Genomic DNA, 20,470 nt, shown 5'->3' with positions numbered 1-20,470 from the left:
CTCTAATAGGGGACAGGAGATTAACGAAGGGGGACTTGTTATGAAGGAAAAAAAGCTTCATCTTTTTTTCCTTTATGCTGTTTCTTTACAGAAAGCCGTCCTCATAGAACATGGGATCCGTCGACTTACTTTCCTGGTTGCACAAAAGGTATCCAAGTGTTTGTTCTTGTCTGGAGCCTCTTTTTTATCTGTTGCTAAAGCCTCAGTCTCAATTTTTTAAATTCACAAATCTTGTTTACGATAATGGGACTCTTACTCTTTTAAATGAGGGACTTTGGTGGGGGGGGGGGTGGAAATTTTCTGTCGATGAATTTCTTTTAAGAAAAAATTTAGCAGTTTAACTCTTGAATCGTCTGTGATTTTTTTTTTATTTGGTCTTAATTCATTTTTAATTTTAATACTAATTGCTAGCTTCTGCTGTTTTTTTCCTTTCTATCTTTCATTTGTAAGGATTTCAGAAAGCAGGTCAACTATGAGGTGGATCAAAGATTTCATGTAAGTAAAAGGCTAATGATGAAGGGCGACCCATTGTTTTGCACTGCAAGCCACTTGGTCAGTGTTCATGATGGAATATTCACGCTGGTGGCTTACGAATTGAGAAACCAAAGTCCACCTACTGGACTAATTTTGATTTTCTCCATTACTGCCAGTCAAATGCAGCACACTTTACTTTCCTATAGTTTTTCTTCCAATGATGGCCACCGCCTCTTTACGCTACAGTGAATTCTCAATAAGTGCCTGAGGAAAAGTCGAGATGAGACAAGGGTTGATCCCCACCAAGTCAATCAGTGGCGAAGAACGGTTTCTTAAATGGAATGGCGGAACTCTGTCCTTTCCATTGTAATGTCTTTACCCCCTGTTGTGGGAATCGGTCCAGAAGAGTTTGAATCCCATTTTTTTCGACCAAACATAAATTTGACCGTACCTGTCTAGGGCAAAGAAGTTGGGAGGTTCAAGTCTTGTCGGTGAGTTCAAGTTAGCGTCCTTTGTTGCACCTGCAGTAATTTCAGGAGCAACCAATATATTTTAAAATGAGGAATGAGTGATGCATGAACACTTGTTTAGCCAAATATTTCTGGAATTTACACATCCCCATTGCAAAGAGAGAAAAGCCTCCAGTATAGTGGAATCTCAATTATGGTGTATTCTTTGAGTCCAGTGCCAACACAGCCATGAAGTCAAAGACCAGTCGCAGTCTCAACATCATCAGACGTTTTTAACTCATACTCTGTAACTCCCCTGCTAGCGTACCGATTGTAGTTACCGACTTACTACAGTGTAAAGCTCGCTTACGTTGGTTAATGTGGATAAATAGGATCCCAGGGGGCGGGTGGGCTGTCTCAGTTTTCTTTCTCAGAATTTTTCTTTGCAGTCCACTTAATAAGTTTTTCCTCCTCTCCCATTTATAAGAAATAAGTGAACAATCTTTGGCTAAGTGAGCAGAGTGATTCCTGAACCCAAGGATTTTGATGCGATGCCGCGATTGCCCTTTTGTCTATGAGCTCTCCGGAGCTTGACGTGCCTCCCTTCTCACAGAGTTAGCCTTGTCTGCTCTGTTCTGCCGAGCAATAAGAGACTCTACTCTGCAAGCTTAAAGAAGCTCAGGTTTTCCAGAGTGCTTTAGGAAATGATGTGGACTGTACAGCTCCCCCCCCGGTTATTGATGGCAGGAAACCAAGCAGAGTGCAGATACGTATCAATCAATAACTTCAGATAGGAAACCGGAGTCAGTGGAGAAGTATGAGGAGCTTAAGTAAGAACCCCGGGGCTTTAGGAAGAAAAATCAGGAGCTTAGAGAGTAAAATTGATACTTGGGGATGGAATATGAGAGCCCATGAATAAATATTGTGGCTGGTAGATGCCAATCAGGAAGCTTGCGGAGAATCTTGAATACCGTAGACTTCACAAGCCAGGCCCTGGATTTAGGAAGAGCATCGAGTCGGTTTATAGAAAAGGAAACAGAGACTTGCGTTTCGAGGGCCGGCGGCAGTGTAGCCAGCCCCGTCTTTTCCGTCTTTGAAACGAAAGTGACGTCTCTCGAAAGAAGTTTAGAAACTGGGTCATTTCTCGAGGAGCTGCTTTCTCCTGCGAGGGCTCTGGTCAGCCTCCTGACTTTGTGTCACATCAACCACTGCATCCTCCCCTCCTCCCTCCCCTCCACAAGAAAAAGAAAAGGCGCAGATGGGTTTAAACAGGAGTTGAGCGGATGAGCGGCCCCGTTTGTGAGGCTGTTGACCTGCACCTCAACCCTCCTGTCTTTGGAAGAGAGGTTACACTCTCTTCAAGCTCGGTCATTTATAGGGACCAGGCCCTGGCCTCACAGTCCTGGGGTTCACTGTGTGGGGGCTGAGCGGACCCAAAATGTTCGGCCCAGCGAAGGGCTCTACTGAGCAACTTGGACAAGGCCTTTAATTCTGTGGCCTGCAATTCATTTCCTCGTGATTTACCTGCCTAGTCCATCATCAGAAGAACCATTCATTAGTATAAACCCACACGTCCAAGGCAATTAGCGGCTTCTGAGGTAAAACTTTCAGAAGATAGCATCTGACCCCCTCCTATGCCAGGGTCGCATACTCTGTTACCCGGCGCTTCAGCGTTGAAATGGCCCAATTTGCCACACTTCTTTTGGTTCTGGATATGTGCAGGTAGGGTTAGCCAAAGGAGGGATCTTTTCAGGGGCTCTCTCCCAGAAAACGTTGCTCACCTTTGAGTCTCAGTATAGTAATAATAATAATAATGTTGATATTTAAGTGCTTACTAGTATGCGAGGCATCAGTGGAATTTCAAAGCGCATATAGGGGTACATTTCCCGTGTTTTTCTTAGAGGTGAAGAAAGGTCAGTCGATGGTATGGGAGTGCCTCCTGACTGCAAAGCCCTGTGCTAAATGCTTGCTAGAACCAGGTGAAGATACACATTCCGTACCCTGGAGGAGCCGACAGTCTCAGGATTTTGGAAATCCTGGGAGTTGAATGAGTGGAAGGTGTTGGGTGCTTTCATTTGCAGGATTTTATGTCTGGATGTGGGGAGGCGGAGGGGCTACTACATCTAAACTCCACATATGTTTTTGCTATATGAAATCCCAGCCGGGAGCCCTCCAGGTTTTGGTCTCGCTCGCAGTTCCTCCGGTGATGGTGGCCTGCCATTTACTAAAAGGCATCCAGCCTGCATCACAACACTTCAGCAGACGTGTGCTTGCCTTGAAGTTAGTGTAGTGTGAAAAAGAGGAAGCTTTCGGGGGGTGTTAGAGATGAATCCCTTGATCTCCCTGGCTTCATGGTAATCCATTGTGATGTGTGCAGCTTCCCCAATTGTCGACTGTGAAATCCTTATGCTATTGGATAGGTGAGAGAAAATGGGAGCACGGCAAGGAGAGGAGAAAGGTTTCCTAGTTTGGTTCAAGTACGGCGTTGGCTGGGGTAGAATGACGTTACGTTACTATTACGGATTCGTTCCGCTTTATATTGTACCAGGCTACGAGGCCGATCGAGGGAGGGCCTGGGTAAGGAGAGAAGTCATGAACGGAACACGTTCCACCCTTCATTCACATGCCAGTGAACTTTGTCGACAGCGTCGGCAGTTACGATCCCTGCCCACGACGAGCTCGCGGTCTAGAGGGGGGGGAAGCGGTCGTTCGTATAAGTACGTTACGGATATCTACGTATGTACCGTGGTGCCGAGGGAGGAGTGAATAAAGGGAGCAAATCAGAGTGACTTAGAAGGGGGAGTGGGAGAAGAGGAAAGGAGAGCTTAGCCAGGGAAGACCTCTTGGAGGAGATGTGCCTTCTGGAAGGCTTTGAAGGTGATGATGATGAAGGCGGCGTTTGTTAAGCGCTTACTATGAGCCGAGCACGTTCTAAGCGCTGGGGTGGATACCGGGTAATCAGGCTGTCCCATGTGAGGCTCACAGTCTTAATCCCCATTTTACAGATGAGGTAACTGAGGCACCGAGAAGTTAAGTGCCTTGCCCAGAGTCACACAGCTGACAAGTGGTGGAGCCGGGATTAGGACCCATGACCTCCGACTCCTAAAGCCGTGCTCTTTCCACTAAGCCACGCTGCTTAGAGAGTACCTGTCAGATACGAAGAGGGAGGGCATTCCAGGCCAGTGGAAGGACGTGGGCGAGAAGTCGGTGTCGCTCGACGAGATCGAGGTACAGTGAGTAGTTTGGCATTAGAGGAGTGAAGTGTGCGGGTAAGGTTGTAGTAGAAGAGAGGCCAAGTTGAGTAGGAGCGGGCAAGGTGACAGTGCTTTAAAGTCGATTGTAAGGAGTTTCTGAGTTGGGCAAGCATGGGAGGGTCTTTTGTTTTCCTGTGTTGTCTAGCTGCCGGGAGGTTTGGTTGAAACCTGCCTTTTGGCAGACTGGTAGGGGATCGGAGAGGGATCGTCTCTCTTTGTTGCCGTATTGTACTTTCCCGAGCGCTTAGTACAGTGTTCTGCCCACAGTAAGCGCTCCGTAATTAGGATTGAATGAATAAATCCCCTACAGCCAGGTGTACCCCTGTCCCTCCCTCTTCTCCGTCCCCTAGATCCCCCTGGCTGCTTCTCAACCTGCAGCCTCTCGACTACCTTTCCCTTTGGGCCTCTTTGCCTCAGTGGCAGGGCAAGCTTACCCTTTCCCCATCTGCCATTCCCTAACTCTGTGAGCTGTCGAGTCGGTAGAGGTCACACTGAAGATAAGACCTTTACTGCTGGCTATATGATGTCTGAACGTTGGTGAAATTCCTGGCGCCGTAAAGGTGGAAGACTCCAGTGGATGTCCACTGTTGCCAGGAGTTTCTTTTTTGTTATTTTTTATGGGTGGGTTCGGTTTGTTACACAACTGTCTATTAAGTTACCCGGAGCTTGGTTTGGGTTAGGTTTTGTTTTAATTACAGTCTATATAATTAGTTCCCAGCATGTTGAGGTAAAAGAGAGTTGCACCAGCAAGCTTCCAATTTCCTCATCTCATTAGGTTTTTAACGCGATTATTAGTATCATAATCAACTATGATGATTTCTGTTGCAAGTTTTCAGATTCTCTGATTTGCGGGGTGTCTTGATTGGCTAATTTAAGCAAATTATTTTGATTGTCTTGATGATGGTTGGCTGATTAAAACACAGCAGGAGTATAATTCCCCTTCCCGGGAAACCTTGCACTCTTTCAATTTTGGGGGCCAGAACGTTCAAAATGTTTTCTTTTTGCACATTCAATTATGATATTTGCCCATAACACTTGCAGAATGCCTGGAAAGCAATTACATTAATTACGGAATAAGCGTGGAGGGTGTTAGGGAGAAATTGGCAGAATGAGAAGTGGGTGGAAAGAGTTCTTAAGGCACCGGGAGAGTGGACAGGTCTAAGACACTACACTCTGCCCGCAGGCACTTTTCAATGGCTACGATTCCCCAGATCACGGTCGTTATTGGGCCTCTGTAGGGTTCCTGGTCCCAAAGAGAATTGGCCGGAATGATTCTTCAAAACTCTTCTCTCTCTTAGCACAGAAGAAGTATTTAATTGCTCTTTGAAATCTCCTCTCCATCATTTTGGAAAGGGATAGTGGAGATGAGCTCCCCTCTCAGGGTCGCACCTGCAGAGTTTCCAGTCCTCAACCAGTCTCCGCTACGGGAGGGAGAGTCAAGCAGAGGCCTTACCCATTCCGTTCCTAGCTTGGGCAGTGGCTAGCGAGTGGAAGGCGATCTGCTGCAAGTCAAAACTCAGCCATGCCGGGCAGCAGCAGCACGGGAGAGGGTCGAGGGCGGAGACTCGAGTTTAGCGCGCGGAAGGAGGCGGCGATAAACCACTTGCGGATTCTTCCCAAGAAAAGCCTGTGGATCCGCAACCAGAACGATTGCAGATAGAGAGCGGGGCGTTCTGGGAGAGATGTGTCCGTGGAGTCGCCGCGGGTCGGAAACGACACGACGGCATAAGAAAAGACAAGTGGAGATGAGCAGTTAAGGGAAGAAGTTCTTCCTTGTGGAAAATCTGTTCAATTTAAGCACGAAGGTAGAGTTCTGAGTCAGATCTGCTTTGAGAAAGTGAATTCTGTTGTCATGCATTTTTAGCAATAATGGAGGTACAGCAGTCCTTTTCGCATTCACAGGGGATCGGCTAGAGAAAATCCCCACAGATGAGGGAATAAATAAATAATGAATTGTGGTATTTGTTAAGCGCTTACTATGTGCAAAGCACTGTTCTAAGCGCTGGGGGATACAAGGTGATCAGGTTGTCCCATGTGGGGCTCACACTTTTAATCCCCTTTGACAGATGAGGTCACTGAGGCACAGAGAAGTTAAGTGACTTGCCCAAGGTCACACAGCTGACTGGCGGCGGAGCCGGGATTAGGACCCGTGACCTCTGACTCCCAAGCCCGCGCTCTTTCCACTGAGCCACGCTGCTTCTCTGAGGGAAGACCACAGATACCGTCTACGCCTAGTAGAGAAAGTTTATTCCGTCACTCGGCCTCTGGGTCTTCCCAAGTCAGTCACTGAAGGAGGGGGCTGAGGCTGCTGGCAACTAAAGAGACAACAGGGGCCAGGGCTGAGCTAAACAATAAATAATCTGCCACCGCCAAGAGACTGTACTGCATTTGCCCCCTCAGCTTATTATTAATATTTCTCAGCAGGAGTTTTCAAAAGTTTTTGGCCTTCGGGGGAAGACAAAGGATTGGAATCACTTTAGTAATCAGGTTTGACCAAAAGGTCCACAAGAAAAATGTTGTTTCAATCCATTGCCCCTTTCCTCTACCCTTACGTGGCCCTACAGAGAGCGGCATGGAAGAATTGTTCTTTTAGTCTTCTATTTTGACGCTTATCTCTTTTTCCCCAGTGCCCTCAAAGCCTCCAAACGTTTCTGTGAAATCATTAATGTGACATCCACAGAAAATCTCTCGCCATGCCTTCCTGTTGGCTTAATAGCCAACCTTGTATTCTTTTTTTTTTTTTTTTTAATAGCCTTTAAGCACTTACTCTGTGTCAGGCACTGTACTAGTGGTGGGATAGATAGAAGCTAATCAGATTGGATGTAGTCCGTGTCCCACATGGGGCTCAGTCTTAACCCCAGTTTTACAGATGAGGGAGTTGAGGCACAGAGAAGTTAAGGAACTAACCCAATGACACCCAGCGGTAAGTGGCAGAGCTGGGATTAGAACCCAGGTGGTTGGTCGCCTGTATTATGTAAGACTGAGGACTTCCTGAAGTCTAAACGGAATGGGCAAAAGACCCGTTCTGGGTCCTCTAAACTGTTAACTCCTTGTGGACAGAGACCATTATGTTGTACTCTCCCACACGCTTAAAACAGTGCTCTGCTACAGTAAGCGCTCGGCAAAAGTGACTGACTAATTAAAATCTGCCTTTAAGAGCCTGAGCCTTGTTAAAGAAGAAACAAGTAGAGTGCAGCTTTACAGTTGGTAATTTTATAGTTAAAATGCCCAAGAACCTGGTAGAAGTGTAGAAGGCTGGGCCGGTTTCAGAGGCAGTATCATTTCCGTGGCAAAAGAGCCCGAGCAAATTTCCCGAGAATGACCTAACTACGAAATTTTCAGCATGGCACTTTTTTCCCCCTTGCTTCTCTACTCTCAAGTAGTGTTTGGTTCTTTGGCTTTAAATGAGTTTTTTTGTTGCTGGCGATTATCTTCCGTTTGATTCTATCCAGGCAAAGATGGAGGCTCTGAGATAATGTACTTCTCCACCAAGGTGGAGAGGAAATCCCCTTTTATTCTTTCACACTTGCTGAAGCTCACTGAGAGAGGGTAACGTAACTCTTCCTGGTGGCGCTGCCTTGAGCCACTAACCAGCTGATTGTTGTGCTCATAATGAAGTAGAAGCCAAATGAGACCTCCTATAAAAGAAAATAGAAATGAACTTCCTGATGCCTACACTTAGTCGATCTCCCCATCCGAAAACCAGGAGTATTTCGTGTAAATAAGTTAAATTTCAGAAACTAATGAACTCTGCTAATTGAATTAATCTTTGTTAATTAATAAGATTCGAGCAAATTGGTTGGTTTTCCCGCATGACACCCAGCCAGAGATCAGCAAGATATCCTGATAGCAAGTTCACGGGCCCCATCTCCATTTTTGCTGCAAAGATTAGTGACCGAGGAAACAGCCTGGCTTTCTATCTGGCCTCGGTGTCTGTGGGTTTTGACTCGAAAGAGTAGACCTGACGGTGAGTGGGAAAGGTTTGCGGTGAAGGAGCATTGTGCTGGTTCTATGGTTTGGAATTTGACTTATGTAGAGAAGGTTGGAAAATCGAGCGAGAGTCCTCTACAAGTACTGTGTGTTGAGAGGAACAGTAAAGGAAATGGTCTTAATTGTAATGGAAAAAATTGCACTGTGATTGTTTTCTATGAGGTGAGGGTAGCACCCTGGGGTGCCCTGGGCCAGGGCCTCTTACCACTCCACCATCTTTAGGGAGGGACAAGCTTTTGTCTTTATGCAAGCTAGAGCCCTAGGCCTTGGGTTGGGAATTGGTTGACTGTCCTGCCAAATTTCATTGTCTGCTCAGTTCAGTAGGGAATGTATATCCAATAGGAAACTTTGTAGATCTTACCGTCATGTTTTCTGTCACGAGAGAAGCGTGGTTTGGTGGACTGACTCTTACTTTCATTTTCAAACAGAGAGAGTTCCCCAAATTTTTCACGTTCCGAGCAAGAGATAAGGTAAGGAGCCACGGCTTTCCCTCCTTTGTAATTTCCCCCATCACCTCTGTTTCTTAAGAACACAAGTTAAAGAACCCTTCCGTCCTTTGCTGCCAGGGTGTTTTCCCCTTCTGTACCACCCACATTTCCTTCTGTTAAGTATTTAAAATGGGAACAGTCTTTCCTGATGGACCGATCATTGGGATTAGTGAACTCTTGTAAGGCTCTGAGCCGTCGAGATGTAGAGGTAGCTCCGAGATCGCTGATCTTCATTCCTTTTATGGGCTTTTGTGGATGGAGAGATACGGGGAAAACTATTGTTAAAAGAAGGTTTTTTTGCCAGTTTAATATATTTGCCTCCGTGGTGGTGTCTCATCCGTGACCATTTTAAAGCTTTGGTAGACCTGGGAAAGGGGAAGACGTAGAGACTCCCGGGCCAGAGTCTGCCCCGTTCGCAACCAACCGCAGTAAGCATTCACCCTCAGCACTAGATAGTCCTCTTCTTCTCTGTAACTTTCTTGGGTTATTTTTAGGTGGGAATCAGGCGGTGCAGTAGAAGGAAAAGCAGGAAAGGGGCCAGAGGGTAGCTGTTCATTTGGAATACGGAGTTCATTTTGGGTCAGGAGAGGGCCACCTGCAGGGAATGAGCCTGGACCCCCAATTCCCTGAAAGGCTCAAGAGGCTTAAATCCCATTATAAAGCTGGGGTTATTAGAAATAATGACATTGCACACCAAGTGAGGAATGAGTAGGTTCTCTGGACATTCAGGCCCGATCTGAACCGAGGCATTCGGCTCTTCAGTTTTTCTGCCCAGTTTGTTTAATTTTATATGATGCGTAACGGTGCTCAACACAACCCTTAGAAGCAGCGTGGCTCAGTGGAAAGAGCACGGGCTCTGGAGTCAGAGATCACGGGTTCGAATCCCAGCTCCGCCCCTTGTCAGCTGTGTGACTGTGGGCAAGTCACTTAACTTCTCTGTGCCTCAGTTACCTCATCTGTAAAAGGGGGATTGAGATTGTGAGCCCCACGTGGGACAACCTGATTCCTCTTGTGTCCACCCCAGCGCTTAGAACAGTGCTCTGCACATAGTAAGCGCTTAATAAATACCAACGTTATTACTATTATTATTATGTTTCGCCTTCCCCACGTTCACACTCTTCAAAGGGCTTACTAAATGTGCTATTTTTTTTCCTCCGCCTCTCTATTTCTTCCTCGTCCCGAACCTAGTTTGAGGAGGATCGCATCTATCGACACTTAGAGCCCGCACTGGCTTTTCAGCTGGAGCTAAACCGCATGCGAAACTTCGACCTCACTGCCATCCCGTGCGCCAATCATAAGATGCACTTGTACCTGGGGGCAGCCAAGGTGGAAGTGGGTATAGAAGTTACCGACTACAGGTTCTTCGTGAGGGCGATCATCAGGCATTCTGACCTGGTCACCAAGGTGGGTGTGTGACTCGTATTCTTCAGGGACTCTTATAGGAAACGGAATGTTGCTCAGGGTTGGGGGTGAGGCATAGATTACAACTAACAGCGAGGCTTAGTGGATAGAACGTAGACCTGGTAATCAGAAGAACCTGGCTTCTAATCCCAGCCCTGCCACTAACCTGTTGTGCGACCTTGAGCAAGTCACTGAACTTCTGGGCCTCAGTTCTCTCGTCTGTAAAATGGGGAATACGACTGAGACCCCCACGTGGGACACTGCCTGCTTCCAACTTGCTTTAACTTGTATCTACCCCATCGTGTAGTACAGTGCCTGGCGTAAAGTAAGCGCCTAGCAAGTGCCATTTAAAAAAAAAGAAAAATCTTGATCTCAGCCTCTGCACGTACAGTTCTTCTGAGGTTTTGCCTCTTGGGCTTATAGGCTCACTTTTGTCCTTCCAGCATCTGGGAAAATGGCTGTTAGGTATGAAGGAAATGTTACAGTGGAGGTTTCTCATAATAATCCTGGTATTTTTTGAGTGCTATGTGCCAGGCACTGTATTAAGCCTCATGTGGGACAACCTAATCACCCTCTATCTACCCCAGCGCTTAGAACAGTGCTCTGCACACAGGAAGCGCTTAACAAATACCAACATTGTTACTAAATGCTGGGTGGGTAAAAGCAAATTGGGCCGGACACAGACCCTCCTGTCCTATGTGGGGGTCACAGTCTTAATCCCCATTTCGGTAACCGAGGCATAGAGAAGTAAAGAGACTTGCCCGAGGTCACCCAGCAGACAAGTGGCGGAGCCGGAATTAGAACTCATGACCTGCTGACTGCCGGGCCCGGGCTCTATCCGCTCCTCCGTGCTGCTTCTCAAGGGGGCGGCAGCCGGCACTCTGGGGAAGTCAGTCAGTCTAGCCATCGTGTCTGGTGAACGCTTACTGTTTGCCGAGTACTGTATTAAGTGCTCGGGAGAGTACGGTGCAGAGCAACAGGTTCCTTGTCCGTAAGGAGCTTACAGTCTAGTGGGCCGGGGAAATAGGGAGATAATGCATCCGGTGCTAATTGTCTGGATTCTCAGAAGAGGGCACTGATGGAGAAACCCGCCCACGGGCTCCGGGCCTCGCCGTTCGTGGCTGTTGTTCCGGGACGATTTTGCCTTTCTGAATGGTCGGCTCGTGCCCTAAAAAGCTGGTTTGGGTCTTCTGAACAGGAAGCCTCCTTTGAGTATCTGCAGAACGAAGGAGAGCGCCTGCTCCTGGAAGCCATGGATGAGCTGGAGGTTGCTTTCAACAACACAAACGTCCGCACCGACTGCAACCACATCTTCCTCAACTTTGTGCCCACCGTCATCATGGACCCCTCCAAGGTAACTCTTTATATCCGGACTCTTCCCCCCCCCCCCCCCAGGGCAAACCAACGTGGGAGGTGGCGCTCACCCTAACTAGCCCTCAGCAGGGCCCGGGAATTCCTTGGGTCACTTCTTAGGGAGACGTTGGTTGGTCGAGCCCCACGGCGGCCTACCTCTGAAGTTAGATTTCATCCACGGGTTATGGCAAAGTGGATGGAATGATTCGTGGCTAGAGACCCTGATCGTAAATGGAGGGCGTTAAACTCTTAGCCGCTGGTGTTTTGGTTTAACCTTAGACTGAACACGCAGAAGGCGACAGGCGAGGGGGATCTTTTTGGCACCGCGCAAGCGGCGCCCGACCTCCCAGAGATTGGGTCGTAAAATGGTTGCTGCGCAGCTCGGGATTGGACAAATGAGACATTTCTGCCTGTGCTCGTGAGAGGTGAACAGATGCACTGGAGAAAACTTCTCATTTCCCTGTAGACTCGTAAGAAAAGGCAGACGGATTTCTTTCCGATTTGATTTGGATGTTGCTCTGCCTGAAAGTAGGGGATGGGATAGATGATCCCCTATTACACCCTCGGGCCCAACGGGAAAACCATCCGTAGTATTTTTTGAGCGCTCACTGTGTGCACAGTGCCGTACTAAGAGCCTGGGAAAGGACAAAACAGAATGGGTAGACATGTTCCCTGCCCATAAGGAGCTTATAGTCTATAGGAATCAGCTTCCTACTAGCTTACTGTAAAGCTATGTATAGGAGCTACAAGGCAGAAGTTATGAGAGGGGAGAAATGATATAGGTTTTTGCGTCACCGAAGAAATGCCATTATTGCATCAGTCCAATAGTCCTTCCTGGCAAGTATTAGTTCTCAGTCAGGAGCCCCGAAGGGTTCTCCGGGGAAGCCCTAACTAATTACCTGACACCTCTCGTTACAATTAAGGATATAGCGGGTAACGATTGAATGGATGAATGAATCCTAACTTTTCCTCTAACTTCTTAGCTCAATATGGACTGCTTGCCCATCGACTTAGCTAAATCCTTCCTTCCTTCGGTCGTATTTATCCAGCGCTTACTGTGTGCAGCGCACTGTACTAAGGGCTTGGGAGAGTACAATACAGCGCTAAAGAGACGCATCCACATTCCCTGCCCACAATGATCTTACAGTATGGTGGCGGAGGGAGGGAAGAGAGACAATAATATATATAAAATAGGAAATTACAGAGATGTACATGGGGCTGTGGGGATGGGTTGGGGGAAGAACAAGGGGAGCAAGTCAGGATGACACAGAAGGGAGTGGGAGAAGAGGAAAGGGGGCGGGGGGGGGGGGGGGGCTTAGTCAGGGAAGGCCTCCTGGAGGAGATGTGCCTTCAATAAGGCTTTGAAGTGGGGGAGAGTCATTGTCTGTCGGATTTGAGGAGGGAGGGAGTTCCAGGCCAGAGGCAGGACGTGGGCAAGATTAACCTATTAATGTTTTCCCCCTTCACAGTTCCCAATGATAGTGAATTCCTGCTCTGGGAAGGAAGGTCTCCATTTGTTCATTTTTGAACCAACCAACTTCAACTTTTCCTTCAAGCATTTTATTCTGTTTGCCCCTTCCATACCCTTCCTAATAGTATACTTCAGTTACATCCCCTCTGAGCTCTGACCTGTCCAGACTGAAGCCTCCTAATCTTTTTCATGGTGGAAGCTTCTCCGTGCCTCTGATCATCTTGGTTGCCCTTTTCCATACCTTCTGCAGCTCTATTATGTCCTTCCTAAAATACATGCCGTGTCTCAGCCGCAGGTAGAGTCAGTGTAGTTTAGCGGAAGGAGCCGGGAGTCAGACGTTTCGGGCTTTCCGGCTCCACGACTTGCCTGCTATGTGACCCTAGGCAAGGGACTTAACCTCCCTGCGCTTGGGTCTGTTATCTCTGGGCATTTGATATTCACCCCGCCCTCAACTCCGCAGCCCAGCGGGGAAGAGCAGAGCTAAAATAATTTTATAGGAAGATGAAGGGAAAGGGGATACGTATTGTGAATTAATGTTTCAGAAGTAACATACGTACGGTGTTGAAATCACGGTTGGCAAAGAAGTACCGAAGAGATAGGTGGGAGGGGGAAGAGAAATTAGCCACATACTTCTTATGCCCCTCAAGAAAGTCTGGCGGATGAATGTCGCCTAAGTTTCTCTTTACGGGAAGCAGACGACCTTTCCCCAGAAAGTCTGGTTTTACTAAATGCTCACTGATCCTATAGGTAATTGTCGATTCTACCCACCCTTGCCGAAAGGCTGAGAGAGAAATGGTTAAAAAAAACAAAAAACATTCTGTTGAGGATAACTGACTTTGAATAAGCCCCTCGTCTCGCCCTGAGCTTCGGTAGGGGGAAACAGGCATTGCTTTAGTGTCACCATAGGAAGCATCACCTTAAAAGCAGATTTGAAAGCAGTTACTCTAAGTGTTCCACCAGGGCTCGCAGGGACTTGGGAGCTGTTGCCCTGTTTACTTAAAAACCCTAATTGCGTATTCACTTCTCGCCAAACCCGAAAGCTGCTGCGTTGGAGAGAAACCCGGAGAACTCCGCGCAATTTGCCCTTCTTTAACGGTTATGCATTACAAATAGGTGTATATTCTAAAGTTTAATAAAACCATATGGAAAAAAGAAAGCTCGGAGCGGTAATTACCATTTGGATTTAAGGTATTTATAAGTGCAACGCAACATGGGTATCATGCATATAAATGCTTCTTAATAGCTGTTTACCAGAAGTTTCATTCTCATTTGGGGCTTTCTCTTAAGCCCCATGGCTCGTAACTTTAAATCTCGCAGATATTTGGAATAGGCTGAAGGAACGTGAATAAAAGAAGGTTCAGCCTGCATGGTGTGAATCAGAGTGAACAGTGGAAGTGCCGGGTCACCGAGGCGCCCGCGTCAGCCTCCCCACCACCCCTAAACCCCGCCAGGCAAAATGAGGGTGAAATCAAGCTCTTCCTAGATCCGTTTGAGCAGACTTCCCGAGTCACACTCCGAGAGAGTTAGGAGTCCTCTCCCACCCTTTTCACCCATTCAAGTAACGGTCAGACTTGTCCGGTGTATTTTTGTGTTCGCGTCAGATCGAGGAGTCGGTGCGGAGTATGGTGATGCGCTACGGGAGTCGGCTCTGGAAACTCCGAGTCCTTCAGGCGGAACTGAAAATCAACATTCGCCTGACTCCGACCGGAAAAGCGATTCCCATCCGCCTCTTCCTAACCAATGAGTCCGGCTATTACTTGGACATTAGCCTTTACAAGGAAGTGACCGACTCCAGGACAGCACAGGTACGTTGTCCAGCGGCGGAACGGGAGAGTGATCTCTCGAGAGCCTGGTAAGAATGCCGTTCTGTGCGAGTGATGCTCTGCAGAGTGAGGTCACAGGATTGTTTAAAACTTTAGGGACTCAGGCGGAAAAAATGGCCCGTTAAGACATCAATTCCGCTTATCCCCCACCCGGAATGATAGCTCCTTGTGTTTTTGAGAATGGAACTTCAACTCTGCCCTTAAGTCTTGAGGGCTGTGACTCCGAGGCTTTTAGTACTGGTTCGAAGGGAAAGGATCAGTAAACCCAGGCTCCTCAGAGGGGCCTGATAGTAATGTTTGGTATTTAAGTGCTTCCCGTGTGCCAAGCACTGTATACCCAGCACTGGGGCAGACACAAGATAATCCGGTCAGACACATTTCCTGTCCCACGTGGGCTCACTGTCCCTGTAGGACGGAGGGCAGGAACGGAATTCCAGTTTTACCCCAGAGCAAAAGGCGGCACAGAAAATTCAAGTCATTCGTTTATTCATTAATCGTATTTACTGAGCGCTGACCGTGTGCACAGCGCTTTACTAAGCAGTACAACGTAAGAATAAACAGAAACGTTCCCTGCCCACATCACACTTACGAGTCAAGGGACTCGTCCGAGGTCACAGAGTGGTCAAGTGGCAGATTTGGGATTTGAACCCAAGTCCTGTGATTTCCAAGCCAGTGCTTTTCCCGCTAGGCCATCCTGCTTCTCTGCAGCTTGAACCCCTTTAGAAAAAAAAAAAAGCATCACGTTAGGTTCTTCAGTTTCCTCCCAATCTGGAACTAATTCAACTCGTCACTGATCAGTGGGAGTCTGAGAGCTATGGTGAAGTTGCAGTGATCCTTCATTTAAGGAGAGGAAGGATAAGTCGCAGCGGCCTGAGGGTAGCTGGCAATCAATCAGTGGTATTCACTGAGCGCTTACTTTGTGGCGAGCACTGTGCTGAGTACTTGGGAGAGTACAGTGCGACAGAGTTGGTAGAAGCGTTCCCTGCCCACGGTGAGCTTATACGCTAGAAGAGGGAGACGTTATTAATATAAATAAATAGTTTATAATATGTAACTTAGCTGTTTACGTGAGTGTCCTGGGGCTGAGGGTGGGGTGAATGTCAAATGCCCAAAGGTCACGGATGACACGGATGACTCAGAAAGGAGAGGGAGTCAGGGAAAAGAGGGCTTAATCGGGAAAGGCCTGGAAATTGGGGCAGGCATACCACAACTTGTTCGTATTCATGATTTACTCCCCAGAAGCTCTGCAAATTGTACATATCGTCCTTCCTTACGCCTGTGAGTTGGGGCGAGGCAGTTGCCTTTTCCCCATTTTCCAAATCAGGAAAGGGAAACCGTGAGAAGATTAAGTGACCTCACGAGCGATTATCCAGCAGGCCGTCCTGTCGCTTTAGATTTTGAGTATTTATTGAGAACTTGAGTAGTACGTTATTGAGAACTTGAATTTTTATATAGTCATCTGTGTCCTCTTAGACGGGAGGGATGCGAGAGTGTCACACCCTAGGGAAGGGTTTAGAATGCTGAAAAAATGAAATTGCTTCAAAGAACTTTCATGTGAAATCAATCATCTCCTCTTGCACTGGAGATTTTGGGGATGGATCGTACGTCTGCTTTTTGCGCCTGCATCTGCGTCCTTCTCTGCCTTTTGACTTGGGGAGAAAAGATGTTTTACCGGTCTTCCAAAGCTGAGATTAAAGTCCGAGTTTGTTAGGCAATTGCCAGAGTGACCTTTCATTTTACATTTTGGTTTATAGTCAGACGGTCAGAAAAATCTATGCCCATGAGAAATGACCAGTTAAAATAAGGAGAGAGAATGTTCTGTAATTTTTGCTACATTTGATATTTTTCAGGACAACCTTAAAGACATTTTCAGGAAAAGCTTTCCATGGGCAGGGATGTTTTTAATTAACTTCTACAATGGCTTCAAGGCAGCTCTATTCTTGTGAAAAATAAGATGGCCTCTGGAGATTTTATGTTCTTGATAAATGTTTGTTCTTCATAACTTTTTTTTTTTTTATTAGCACTCTTTCACATTTCTCAGTTCCTTACTCCTTGTGCCTACAGAACTTAGAACATCCAGTTTTCTTCAACTCTCTCCAAACTAAAGCATAGTTATCCTTTATGAGGAGTTTCTCATGGGCTCTTTTAGATGAGAAACATAGAGACGACAACATATGCTTTTAAGGATTTTAGGCTTATGGTCAGAGGAGAATCTGCCAGAAGCTTCGAATTCTGGTCCAATTATTCGTTCTTGAGAAATTGTGGCTGTCTGCCTCAGTTTGCCCCCGGAATAAAGGTTACAGGGAACTAAATCGCTCGGTCAGAGTGTCCCAAACTGGAGCCCTTCTAGACTGTGAGCCCGCTGTCGGGTAGGGATTGTCTCTATTTGTTGTTGACTCGTACTTTCCAAGCGCTTAGGACAGTGCTCTGCACACAGTAAGCGCTCACTAAATACAACTGAATGAGTGAAGTAGTATCCTTTAAATTTCCTAAGATATGCCTCAGGAAACAGAATATTATCGAAAACATATACGATTCAAAGCTTCTTTCTGGAAATAATGGCATTAAAAGATTTCAGATCAGTCCAGGTGCACGCAGTTGGTTTTCCGAGGCGGGGATTCTCCACGCTCTGCACAGAGTAAGCGCTCAGTATATACGATTGAATGAATATATTCTTGACCAACCCTTTGCCAGGAAAACCTCGCGCTCTATTACCCACCCCTTAGCCGACACCGCATATTCGCTAACCTTCGCCTCTGACTTTCTGCTCGAGTTGCGTTGGGGCGGACGGATGTTGTCGGGTGTTTGTTGTCGGCTGTTGTCGGAATGTCGGAGGAACCACCCCTCGTCACCCAAAGGTGTGGTAGTGAAAGCACCCTTTATAGGAGAACCGACTGTGTATATACTTTTCAAAAATCGCCTGGGTTATAGATTTCATAATAGCTTCCCCAAAGTGATTTCAGGAGATCTGCCAGACATAGCGGGGATAACACTAGTATCTCTGCAAGAGTGTCATTCCCTGTCTATCCTCATAGCGAAGGAACCACTGGGTGCATATAGAGATAATTTATATTGTGCTTCTGGCAGACCCTTTATCTTTGTGGCTTTGAAAGCTCTTGCCAAATGTAATACTAGAGAAGTTGTGAAATGCCTTGCAATCAGAGGACCTAAAGAGTAGAGGTGACGCAGTGGACCATTATCACTCAAAAGGGAGAAAACTGGAATGGATTTTTGTTTTTTGGGGGGGGAGATATCGCTTATTCTCTTGCATCCACATTAGCCCTCTCCTAATTGCCGTAACCGGGAAGAAGGAGCAATAGTCTGGCAGTTAAGAGACCTGGTTCTAATCCCGGTTCTGCGGCCGGTCTGCCCCGTGATCCTGGACAAGTCATTTAACCTCACTGGGCCTCGAGATCATCATCTGGAAAATGGAGATGAGATACCTGGCCCTTGACTGTGAGTCCTGCTGGGGAACAGAGACTGTGTTCCATCTGATTCTCAGATCCCGTGGGGCTGTCAGACACCCAGCTGACGGCGGTGACCTGGATTTTTACATATCAACCCGCTGCCTGCCTTCACATCTCCCCAGCCCTCGGGGGAATCACTCCTGAACTCTCACCTCTTCACTCTCAAGGACCTGCATGCAATGCCACAGTTTCCTCAGGGAGCCACCCGATTAAGCTTTTATCGCTATTGATAACCTAACCTACAAGACTTAAACTTTCCTGACCCCACCGTGACCCCCCCCCCCCCCCCCCAATACCAGGCCTCTCCTGCCATTCTCTCTAGAGGGAGGCTCATCTCATCCAATCCCCCCAGACTCACTGGAAAAGGGGGGAGAGGGCGGCTTCCTGCTCCCCGATGCTGCTTTTGCACTATTCTATCCCCACCCCCGCCCCCCGTTTCCTTTCTTTCCCTTCCTTCAAACCCCATATCATCCGCCTCTACCGCCCACTCCGGATACTAATAACAGACACCTCCTATTCCCCAGCCCCCACCTCCTATTTTTGAACCGTTTAGATGATGACAATAATAATAATAATAATGTTGGTATTTGTTAAGCGCTTACTATGTGCGGAGCACCGTTCCAAACGCTGGAGTAGATACAGGGTAATCAGGTTGTCCCACGGGAGGCTCACAGTTAATCCCCATTTTACAGTTGAGGTCACTGAGGCCCAGAGAAGTGAAGTGACTCGCCCACAGTCCCACAGCTGCCGAGTGGCGGAGCCGGGATTCGAACCCATGACCTCTGACTCCCAAGCCCGGGCTCTTTCCACTGAGCCACGCCGCTTCTCTTTGATCCCTTTCTCACATTCCTTCTCTTTCTCCACCCCTCCATTGATCCTTGGGGACTTCAGTATCCGAACTGTAGTTTCCAAGTGCTCAGTACAGCGCTCTGCACACAGCGAGCGGTCAACAAATACGATGGAACCACCGAACAGGTGTTCCTGACGACCCTTCCGCTGCCCGCTCTCTATCACTCGTCCACTCCGCCGACCTCCTGCTCCACCCCAGCTCGCCCACTTGGACGCTCACTCGATCTCATCGTCTCTAGTAGAGCCGCTGATATCTGAAATCCCTCCGTCTCACCACAGCCTCCGCACTTACCGTCTCTCCTCCCTGCACATCTGTGCCGTTCCCCCACGGAGACTTCCGATCTTTAGGCCCCACCTGATTTTTCTCGAATCGTCACGCCCCATTTAGCCTCCTCGCCCAAACTAGCCCTCGGAGGCCCTCGGTGTCCAGATTGGCGCCCCCAGCACCACCCTCTCCACTGAACTCACCTCACTCGCTCCCCATCACTTCGTCGATCTCTCACCTCTCCCCCACATCGTTGGATCACCTCCAAGCTCCACTTGCTTCACTCCCGGGCACGAGCCGCAGGGCGCTGCCGGCCGAAGCCTAGATATCGGGCCAAGCTCGTCAACTTCGAGTTTATCTCGGCGTGCTTGTATTCTGCCCGGCCAATTTATTTCTCCATCCTTATCGGTGCCCATGCCCCTTGCTCTTGACAGCCGTTCCAGACATTTAAGTCCCTCCTCAAGGCCTCTATCCCGTTGTCTGGATCATTTTTCTACAGAAACGTTCAGTCCGTGTTCCCCCACTCCTCAAGAACCTCCGGCGGCTGCCCGTCCACCTCCGCGTCAGACAGGAACTCCTTACGGTCTGCTTTAAAGCGCTTGATCACCCTGCCCCCTCCTACCTCACCTCGCTGCTCTCCTATTACACCCAGCCCCTTCTCTTGGCTCCTCTAATGCCGACCTACTCACTGTGCCTCGATCTCGTCTTTCTCGCTGCCGACCTCTCACCCGCATCCTGCTGCCTCTGGCCTTTCCTCTTCGTATCCGACAGACGATTACTCTCCCCGGCTTGAAGCCCTTATCGAAGGCACGTCTCTTCCAAGAGGCCTTCCCCGACTAAACCCTTATTTCCTCTTTTCCCTCTCCCTTCGGCGTCACCCCGATTCGCTCCCTGTGCTCACCCCTCCTTCCACCCCACAGCACTTGCTTAAGTATCCTTAATTTATTTATTTACATTAATGTCTGTCTCCCTCTCTAGACTTGGAGCTCGTTGTAGGCAGGGAATGTTTCTGCCAACGCTGTTATACTGTACTCTCCTAAGCGCTTCGTGCAGTGCTCTGCCCACAGTAAGAGGTCGGCGAGTATGACTGAGTGATTTTCTTGTTTCTCCGCCTTTCGCCCATAGTAAGCGTTTAATAGCGAGTCGAATCATTTTTATTGTCATAGGGAGAGTCGTCCTGGAGCCT

General features: G+C 48.0%; 1 protein-coding gene and 1 long non-coding RNA gene across 9 annotated transcripts in view; one reads left to right on the top strand and one right to left on the bottom strand.

Annotated features, from left to right (window-relative positions):
- ACACA (acetyl-CoA carboxylase alpha) overlaps positions 1 to 20,470 on the top strand; it is a 258,984-nt gene that overhangs the window by 131,383 nt on the left and 107,131 nt on the right. For 6 of the 8 annotated variants that reach the window (XM_029082675.2, XM_029082676.2, XM_029082679.2 and 3 more), the window contains 6 exons: positions 92 to 148; positions 451 to 495; positions 8,596 to 8,637; positions 9,844 to 10,059; positions 11,255 to 11,410; positions 14,482 to 14,685. In XM_029082675.2, coding sequence (XP_028938508.1) covers positions 92 to 148; positions 451 to 495; positions 8,596 to 8,637; positions 9,844 to 10,059; positions 11,255 to 11,410; positions 14,482 to 14,685 — 720 coding nt within the window. The remainder of the gene's footprint in view (positions 1 to 91; positions 149 to 450; positions 496 to 8,595; positions 8,638 to 9,843; positions 10,060 to 11,254; positions 11,411 to 14,481; positions 14,686 to 20,470) is intronic. The other 2 variants (XM_029082678.2, XM_029082677.2) reach the window with 1 other exon arrangement.
- Positions 15,173 to 19,829, bottom strand: LOC114817958. The gene is made up of 2 exons (XR_003765786.1): positions 19,488 to 19,829; positions 15,173 to 15,420 (listed from the first exon to the last, which is right to left on the bottom strand). It is a non-coding gene; the product is annotated as an uncharacterized LOC114817958 (long non-coding RNA).

This window comes from Ornithorhynchus anatinus, chromosome 17 (genome assembly GCF_004115215.2).
Source record: "Ornithorhynchus anatinus isolate Pmale09 chromosome 17, mOrnAna1.pri.v4, whole genome shotgun sequence".
Lineage (NCBI taxonomy): Eukaryota > Metazoa > Chordata > Mammalia > Monotremata > Ornithorhynchidae > Ornithorhynchus > Ornithorhynchus anatinus.
The sequence above is the reverse complement of the archived record's forward strand: the minus strand, read 5'-3'. Positions and strand labels throughout refer to the sequence as shown.